This window comes from Triticum dicoccoides, chromosome 2B (genome assembly GCF_002162155.2).
Source record: "Triticum dicoccoides isolate Atlit2015 ecotype Zavitan chromosome 2B, WEW_v2.0, whole genome shotgun sequence".
NCBI classification, from domain to species: domain Eukaryota; kingdom Viridiplantae; phylum Streptophyta; class Magnoliopsida; order Poales; family Poaceae; genus Triticum; species Triticum dicoccoides.
The window spans coordinates 15,496,158-15,505,484 of NC_041383.1; the positions used below are offsets into that span (position 1 = coordinate 15,496,158).

General features: G+C 42.1%; 1 protein-coding gene across 3 annotated transcripts; it reads left to right on the forward strand.

The window, feature by feature from the left end:
- Window positions 1-711: 711 nt before the first annotated feature.
- On the forward strand, window positions 712-3,300 carry LOC119366840 (putative receptor-like protein kinase At4g00960). 3 transcript variants are annotated; one of them, XM_037632541.1, is made up of 7 exons: window positions 712-848; window positions 1,251-1,381; window positions 1,481-1,736; window positions 1,863-2,091; window positions 2,175-2,325; window positions 2,483-2,710; window positions 2,794-3,300. In XM_037632541.1, the coding sequence occupies exons 2-7, from the start codon at window positions 1,289-1,291 to the stop codon at window positions 3,187-3,189; spliced, it is 1,353 nt and encodes a 450-aa protein (XP_037488438.1). In that variant the 5' UTR covers window positions 712-848; window positions 1,251-1,288; the 3' UTR covers window positions 3,190-3,300. The 3 variants fall into 3 exon arrangements, with proteins under 3 accessions (XP_037488438.1, XP_037488439.1, XP_037488440.1); XM_037632542.1 differs by having other exon boundaries at window positions 733-848; window positions 941-1,381; XM_037632543.1 differs by having other exon boundaries at window positions 733-848; window positions 1,260-1,381.
- Window positions 3,301-9,327: the final 6,027 nt, after the last annotated feature.

Below are 9,327 nucleotides of genomic sequence, written 5' to 3' on the forward strand. Positions count from 1 at the left end.
GACGACGCGAGGACGAGCGGGGGCGATGGTGCAAGGGCGAGCGGGGGGCGACGGCGCGGGCGGGGAGGAGGGGAGGGAGGGAGCGGGGGGCGACGACGCGGGCGGGGAGGAGGGGAGAGAGGAAGCGGGGGCGATGTCGCCGGCGGGGAGAGAGGGCGGCGGCGAGCGGGACGGGTGGGGCGGGCGAGACGGCGGGCGGCGGGACGGGCGAGACGGCAGGGCGGGGCGAGCGGCCAGGGTTCACCAGGGGAGCCGGCCCTTTTATACCCCCACCACGCGAAATTACCAAAATGCCCTGGTGGGGGCATGGTATTTACATTATGTTGCCATTACTATTCATTCCAGCAGTGTTTCTTTCAGATTCGACGGCCCGGATCCTCCTAGCTCTCGATCCGACGGCTGGAAACGCATCAAGGAATCGAGATGGACGGTCGGATCTTTCAAATCGCTGAGGAGGCTTGTGGATGCATCATTCTCTTATTTCTGGATGCTCAGTCACACGATCTATATAGCGATCCAACGAGCCGCGCGCGTCCGGCGGAACCGTTCCGCCGACGCACGGGTGGGAAACGTTTCCGCGGGGAGAAGGCGTCCCCTCCTTGAGTTCTTGGCTAGATGTCGGCATCGCACCTTGTGTCTGTAAAAGAGATTCCTCGCGGAGAAGAAAAAGTATAAAGGAGAGTGGAGTCAAGTCAGCGTCGTCGTTTGCTTTCATCTTTCACCTTGTGTCTCTGCAACCAGCAACGCGTCTACTCTCCATAAAAAGGTTGCAAGCTTCTGCTGGATGGATTCATCTTCGCCGGCAACGAGCAAGCAACCCCGATCCATCGTCCCTTCTCCAGCCTGAGGTCAGTGCTACGACGGCATCTTACTTGATTCGTTGCGCCTGCATTTTTCTGGGTTGCTCTCCACTGTCTGATCAAGATCCGACGGTCAGCAGCCTTCTTCTTCCTCTGCTTTTCCTGCTTCAGCTGCCGCCTCTGCTTGCCTCCCATGAGGTCTGGTCCTGTCCTAGCCTTCGCCGGCGCCCCTTGCCCCCCACCGGTCAACATGCTGCCACGCCTTAGTCGCCGTCTGCGGCGCGGTCTCGGGGTCCCAGTCTCACCCTCGGGGCTCCGCGTGGGAGTTGGCAGACACGGCAGAAAACTATATGGATGCGATGGCTGTAGTTTCAATCCTTCCTTTTTGTTTCTAGGTGCTGCAGTAGTCGTTGATCGATGTTGCCTTGCCTCCCATTATAATTTTATTAGGTTTCTCAGGAGCCTGCTGGGTGCGAGATAGCCGCAGCATGGATTTTAAACTGCATGTGATCGAAGCTATCACAGACAAGTTTGCAGAGGATCGGAAAGTCGGCAGCGGTGGGTATGGAGATGTTTACAGGGTAAGAGTAAGATCAACTAATCATTCTACTTCCTATCTGAATCTGTACTTCTCACATTAAGTCATGATCTGTGCCATGACAAGTGATTGCTTTTATCAGGCCACCTATGAAGGGGAGGAGATTGCCGTGAAGAAGCTTCGTCAACTGCAGGGACTCGATGATAAGCAATTTGACAGCGAGTTCCGTAACCTTCGTAATGTACGCCACCAAAATGTTGTGCGGCTAATTGGCTACTGCCACGAGTCTCGGAACAAATACATGGATCATAATGGGGAACTTATCTTCGCAAAAATTATGGAGCGGGTGCTGTGCTTCGAATATATGGAGGGCGGAAGCCTCGATAGACATATTACTGGTAACTAAATCTCTTCTATGACCTGCATCCAAGATATATCAATCATTCAGCATTAAAGCATATATGAATTGATACAGCATCATGTATCTGACAGATACGGCGCTGTGTTTACTTGCAATATTGCAGATGGATCTTGTGAACTTGATTGGCCCATATGTTACAAAGTCATCAAAGGGACATGTGAGGGCTTAAATCACCTTCACACCGCGCAGGAGAAGCCTATTTTCCATCTAGACATAAAGCCAGCCAATATATTGCTGGATAAGAGCATGACCCCTAAAATTGCGGATCTTGGTTTGTCGAAACTTGTTTCTTCGACATTAACACATAAAACAGAGATTGTGAAAGGGACACAGTAAGTTTGAGACATGTATTAAGCTGGCTTTATGCTTATGTCTTGCAATAACCATGTATTCTTATATTTCTGATATCATGCAGAGGGTACATGCCACCTGAATATGTAGACAATGGCTTTGTATCGAACAAGTTTGACGTATTCAGTTTGGGAGTCGTGATTATAAAAATGATGGCCGGTAATATGGGCTACTTCCGTTGTGCTGAAAAGTCTCCCAAAGATTTCATTGAGCATGTAGGAAAAAACCAACTCCCTGTGTTTCAGAATTGGTGTTGTGCTTTTAGTTCAAATTATCTGTTTATATCGTGAACCTACATGCGTCTCTTTCACATTTTACAGACCTGAGCATTATCTTTCTAGGGGAGGTTTATGTGATAATTTCTGTATGCAGGTAACTGAAAACTGGATGAAAAGGTTGCACGCAGAGCCTGGATATTCCTCGCACGAGATAGATATCCTCCGAGTGAGTACAAGTGTTGAGATTGCACTTAGGTGTGTGGACAAGGACCGAAAAAAAAGGCCATGTATCAATGATGTTGTCCTTGAACTGGAAAAACTAGAAGCTAAGATTAAGGAAATGTCACTACCTTCTGATGTGCCAAAAGACCTCACAGTCCAGGTGCGGTTCCTCTTGTATTCTCCCTGTAATTCTTGAATGTTCTACAATCCTATGTTTTGACCTCTACTTCTTTTCCTTTGCAGAGAAGCTGTGACACGAACATTATGTCGGTGGATCCAACCATGGAGCTGCGGTTTCTCTTTGAGCAAGGGAAGGAGGCGTCGTGCTGCCTGCAGCTGACCAACAAGACGGGTGGATTCATCGCATTCAACATAGAGATCAACCTGAACAAGTACCGTGCGCGGCCAAGCCAAGGGACCATGCCGCCGTGCTCCAGGCGTTATGTTGTCATGACGCTGTCAGCGCAAGAGGCGGTGCCACCATACATGCGGTGCGAGGACATGCTCCTCGTGCAGAGCACCAACATCACCCAAGATCTTGGTGAGATGAATTACCAAAAATTGTTCGAGACGGCCATGACGAATAAGGGTGTTGATGTTGTGCAGCTGCCAATCGTTTATGTTACACTGGACCAGTAGTCTCCACCAAGAACTGGGAGAGGTTGTCTCTGGTGACAAAGCGATGTGTCGGTAAATTCAGATAAATGTTGAGTTGTTGTTTGGGAAAAGGTGTTGTTTTGGTAAATTCAGATAAATGTTGAGTTGTCTCCAGCTGCTCTCTTTTTTTTGAGGGGATGTAGTCTCCAGCTGCTAGTTACAGTATCTGCGGAGCTACAGGGTGGGCCGCGGCCCACCTAGGATTTTGGATCAGAGTGTAGATGGAAGATTAGAAGATGGGCCAGCCCCTAAAAAATGAAAAAAGGGAGATGGGCTGGGAAAAAATGAAGCAGAGCCCAGCAAGCACGGCCTACTCGTCCCCCGTCGGTCCGCACTACTGGCTGAGCCGGCGGCAACTATTTATCGCCTTAAGCAACCCAAGTGGGACGGGAGCTCCTATACGACGCGATTTGCGTCCGACTAGCTCCTGACTATGCCAGCCTGTTATCGCGCGGGAAACTGTGAAAAAAATCAAGCGATGGATCAGACCCTGCACCTCACGATGTTAAGCATACATCCCTGGCTAGACGACCTGACGACCTACATGGCCCGTTAGGAAACGCGGGGAATAAAAACAATCAAACCGCGTCTGGTTTAATGTAGAACCGGTCTTTTTTTAAGTATCTATTTTTTCCTTATTTGTTTTGTTTTATTTTATTTTAGTTTTTCTGTTTCGTTTCATTTTTATTTTTCAAGTTTATTTTTCCTTTTCAAAAAAGTTAGAGCTTATAATAATTTGTTCAATTTTATTTTAAAACTATAATTTTTCAAATTTTTATTCATAAATCAAAAACATATACACATTTTCATAAATTGTACATGTATTCTCATATTGTTCAGAATGACAAAATGGAAACATTTATTGAAAAGCATGAAGAAATACTTTTAAACTGACAATTTTCAAACATTTTCGGAAAAGATGCACAAAATTTGGAATCTTACAAATTTTTCATAAAGATGAAAAAAACTAAAACTACAAAAAAAGAATTTCCCCATTTTTTTATTTCGTGAAAACAAGTTTTGAGAACGGGAACAGTTTTAAAATTTCAAACAAATTTTGAAAGTGCAAACATTATTTGAAGCTCTCTGGAATTTTTTTTCAATATGTATAAACTTTTTAAAAAAAGGCAATATTTTTTAGAAATTGTGAATAAATTTCATAGAAAGAAACAGTATTTGAAATTGTGAACACCATTTTGGTACGCTGAACATTTTTCGAATTCCTGAACATTTTTTCAAAGCACGAACAAATTTTCAAATGGCGAACATTAACTTGAAAAATGTGAACATTTTCTAAAACGCGAATATTTTTTTGGAATCTGAAAAATTTAAATTTTATGAACATTCTGAAATCATTTTTTTTTCAAATTTGAGTACATATTTTGAAAACACTAAAATAATTTCAAATTTGTGAACATTTTTTGAAAACATGTTTTTTATAAGCCCGAACAATTTTGAATTCTAAATATTTTTAAAATTTGTGCATTTTTAGTAAAGGAATTAGAAAAAGGAAGAAAAGAGAAAAGAAGAAATAAACAGAAAAGATAAAAACGAGAACAAAAATCTATAACAGAATCTGAAACAAAAAAAAACTAAATTAAAACCAGCCACAAAAAACAAACAGGAAATAGATAAACCGATTCGGGGGGACCTTCTAGAAACTGGAGAAAACAATAGCTATGCTAACCGCTAAGGGCCGGCCCAGATCGGGTCGCTCGCTCCTGAATTCTGTGCGAACCCTCGACAGCTTGACGCGTTATTTGGGGCGTGGCTTATTGGGATTGAGTCCGAAACAGCCAGACTTATTCGTATAGGAGTATGTGCATTGCTATGGGCAATTTGGAATTGGAGAAATGATTTGGTATTTAACAGAACAACAAATACTTATTTTTTGCAGGTGTTATTCCGAGCTACAGCACTGATCCGTACGTGGTCCTTACTCACTCCGACGGACGCCAGGGAGCGTTTGGTTACTGGATCTGTCCGGTGGGAGACGGTGGCGCGGGATATCTTCAACCAGTTTGGATGGCGATCATGTAATAGGATAGACATTTAGTTTACCTATCTGTTTTTATGCCAGCCGGTTGTGGCTTTTGGGGCTTCTGTTTTGCAGTTAACGCTCTAGGTGAGCTAGCTGCTGCTTTTGTTTGAATACTGTAAGACTTTCTTCAGACCTTGTTTACTCTTTAATAAAAGAGGCCGTATGCATCGATCTGATGCAGAGGCCGGGGAATCCCCCTTTTCGAAGAAAAAAAGCTTGACGTAACGTGCGTTATATAGGATTTTCCATTCATTTCATGGAAATTACTAAGGGCGCACTTTACTTACAGCTGCACGAGTGATTTTCTTGAGGATTTTTTCCTTTTTTGTTTTATTTTGTTTCTTTTCTTTCCTTTTCTTGGTTTTTCTTTCATTCTTTTTGCATATTGTTCTTCGTTTATTATTATTTTTTCTTTCTTCTCCATTTTTTGTTTGGTTTTTCTTTTTTCTTCCTCATTTTTTGTTTTACTTTTGGTTTTTATTTTTTATTTTGTTTCCTTTTGTTTTTCATTCTATATTCTTATATACATGATCAACATCTTTTCTAAGGCTTCATCAACGTTTTGCAAACACTTGCTCAACATTCTTATAGACATGTTCAACATTTATTCAAATAATAGTTCAATAGTTTTTAAATACTTGTTCGACATTTTATATACGTGGTCAACATTTATAAAATATTTGTTCATCATTTTTAAATACTTATTCAAGAATTTCATATACCTGATCAACATTTTTTCAAATATTTGTTCAACATTTTTCAAATAATTGTGCAATGTTTTTCAAATACTTGTTCAACATTGTTTTTTCAAATGCTTGATTAAATTTTTTACATACGTGATCAACATTTGTTTACATACTTCTTCAACATTTTTCAAATACCTATGCAACAGTTTTCAAATACTTGTTCAACATTTTATATCAAATACTTGACTAATATCTTCTATTATATACTTAAAACAAGAGTCAAACAAGCCACCACATTTACCCACATATGCTAATATTATTGCTGTCGTTTGATCAAAATAACAACGGCTGAGATTTAAAAGTTTATACGTAATATGTAAACATATATGTGTTGGCATATTGAACTGTCAAGTCTACTCATGTGTGTGTATAAGGAGATAAGCTCGGAAACATCGGTTATGATAGATACAACCAAACCGTGTGTAATAGTCATAGTCCATTTGGAAACCGTGTGTAATAGTCATAGATACAACCAACATCGCTCCATAAAAAGGACTGTATGTGCACGGCTGAAAAGAAAAAGAAAACATGGGCGTCGATTTGGAAAAATAGTCATAGTCCATCACGTGTCCACATGCAAAAAGAATATACTACAAGTCTGCACCTTACAGGCTTGCGCTGACTTCACTCGGACTTGGCAAGAGGAAGGTATCAATCATCCGGTAGCCAACTTTTCATGCATAGAGCATGGTTAATAGTACAACCAGCTGATGACTATATGATATTGTCATGTCCTGGTTATAGCCGACATGCACAATAGTTAGGTATAAAGATGTGCTAATTTATTAATGCATGGCCCACATCTCACTTTCACATAATGCATAGGAGCACGTATTGCAGCTGGCTCTTATTCTATAGCTGACTCCACTTCTCTCACCTTCATGTTAGCAAACATATAATATTTTAAATATTATAACCTGTTTACATAAGCTTATTGTACTTGCTCAAAGGAGACGCGACCGGGCTCAGCTTTTCTTAAAGAAAACTATGGCTCGGACATGCATTAAAGGCTACGCGTGAAACTTATAAAGTAGGTGGAAAAACTAACCTGCAAAAAAAGTACGTCCAAACATACAAAATGTCTATGCTACATAAGAAAAGAGAGATGCGTACAATGTTGAATGGTTTTCTTTTTTCCAAAAAAAAAATAGCAATAACGTACACAATTAGATGCTTTTCAAAACTAATAAATATACACTTGAATATAGGTTTCTTTTCGCTAGAAACATACTTTCATATTTTGCCTCACAATGAGAATGCAAGATCGATCAAATATGGGCTTCTAAGGATATCGAGAATTAGAAAATGAAGCATTATGTAATGCGCAAAATTGATGCCAAAATTTATGTATTAATGGTTGAGATTTAAAAGATGTAGCTTAAATATAAATATTCCACATATAAATAGTTTGAAAATAAGTTTACCTACATGGTATGAAAAAGTGCCAAAATTTAAATTTACCTATTTAGTTTGCAAATAGTTTAAAAATAGATTTAAAAGATGCCAAAATTTAAGGATCAACCTATAGCCTTTTCCCTAGTAGTGGTCTTGTGGTGCTTGGCGCGCGGGGCGGCGCAGATCTGCTGCTCGGAGGTCACGAAGGGTGAGGGTGGTCAGATTCGGCTGGATTTGACATCGGTGGCTCGATGGAGGGCTTGCTGATGCATGATGTGCGGGGCTCGAGAGGTTGACCCGGGCGAAAGCTTGTCTCCGGCATGTCCGGAGCCGGCGATGGCGACGCTTTCCGGCATCGTTTCCTTCTTGTTGGCATCGTCGAGGTACTCTCAGCTCTAATCTTCACAGCTTCGGGGGAAACCTTAGATCCATGGGATCGGACGATCACGGTGCTCTAGCATCGTATCCCCTCTCGAGGGCTTCGTCTTTGGAGCTAGGCATCATCAAGCGGGACCGATGGAAGTTGGTGGAGTTGGCGTCGAGACTTCTGTGGCAACGATGATGGGTGTGTGCGATGTCGGAGACGCGGTAATGGTTGCGATAGTCGACTCTTCTCCGGCGTGTTCGTGGATAGATTACCTCGGGTTGTTTTGTTGCGGTGAAGTCGGAGCTGCGGCGGCGGGCCCCCTGTGGTGACGATGACAAGCAACAGGTGGTCTATTCGGTGGTCCTCCATGGCGCCAACCTTGAATAGTTCTCCTTCGGAGCTATCTTTCAGAGTCGGAGTTGTGCTGTCCTTGGCGCGGGTGGCTGAGTTTGGCACGGGGCTTCTTGTGTTTCACATAGCCTCTATGATGTGGATTGGGTCAACATTTGTCTTTGAAGAAGTCTGAGTCGCTTGCTCGAAGATTAGGGAGGGTGATGACGCCTGTTGGGGAGAAGTGATGATGATGACACCGATGTGTGATGGTGACAAGACCCTCTATGTGAGGTGTGTGTGATTATGAGTGTGCCGTTCAGCGGTTTGTGATTGTTTTTGCCCGGTTTTCCATTTATTAACCGGGCAACTCTCTTCTTCTTTATTAGTGAGACGAGGCAAAGCTTTTGCCTCTGTTTCAAAAAAAGTGCGTCAAATAAGTTTGAAAATGTGGCCTTTTCATTTTTCTTCAAAAGTAGGCCAAATTGAATGCCCACTGACCAAGTTGCAATAATTTCGGAGTATTATTGCTATATTCCATCAATTTAGTGGACTTATAGTGAATTATCAAAACTTGCTCAAAATTTAAACTACAAGTGTGATGTAGTTTGGTCCTGAAAATTGATAAAAATCACTCTATGTTGTATTGTTGGTGGCGCATGCACTTGGGACAGCCAAAGTTGAGATTCCAAACCATTTGGTACGAATGTTAAACATTCAAGTTTGACCTCATTTTGAAAAAAAAACAAAGAAAATGGAAAAAGACTCAAAAAATTGAAATGCCTTTGCATTGAGCTATCTTATCTGCACTAGTTTGTGGGAAAAATCATAAAGCCACTTTTGGAATGTTTGGGTGAAAATTTGGCACTATTTAATTGAAAACACCAAATTATTTTAACAAAATTATGAAATGTGGGTGACCACTTGTCAGAGACATGCAAATGGGGCAAAAATTGGGCATTCAAACATGCAAATATCACAAATGTTGTATAACATTTATAACTTTTACAGACATAAACCCTAAACATAGCTACTGACAAAAGAATACTAGTTCTTAAACATAATCTACTGATCGTCCTCGTCCACGTCAGAGCTGTCGCCGACGCAGAAGGAGCCGTCCTTGTCCTCCTCCTCCTCCTGCTTGTCGTTCTCGTCGTCCTCGCTCATGAGGTCGATGGTGACATTGGCCACCAAGAAGACGACACTTGTTGCAGCCCCGACGTGTCAACCGGGTCATCAGG

Coding starts and splice junctions, on each gene's coding strand:
- LOC119366840 (XM_037632541.1), top strand. CDS start 1,289: ATGGATTTTAAACTGCATGTGATCGAAGCTATCACAGACAAGTTTGCA. Junction 2,092..2,174: donor GAGATTGTGAAAGGGACACA/GTAAGTTTGAGA, acceptor GATATCATGCAG/AGGGTACATGCCACCTGAAT. Junction 2,711..2,793: donor CAAAAGACCTCACAGTCCAG/GTGCGGTTCCTC, acceptor TTTCCTTTGCAG/AGAAGCTGTGACACGAACAT.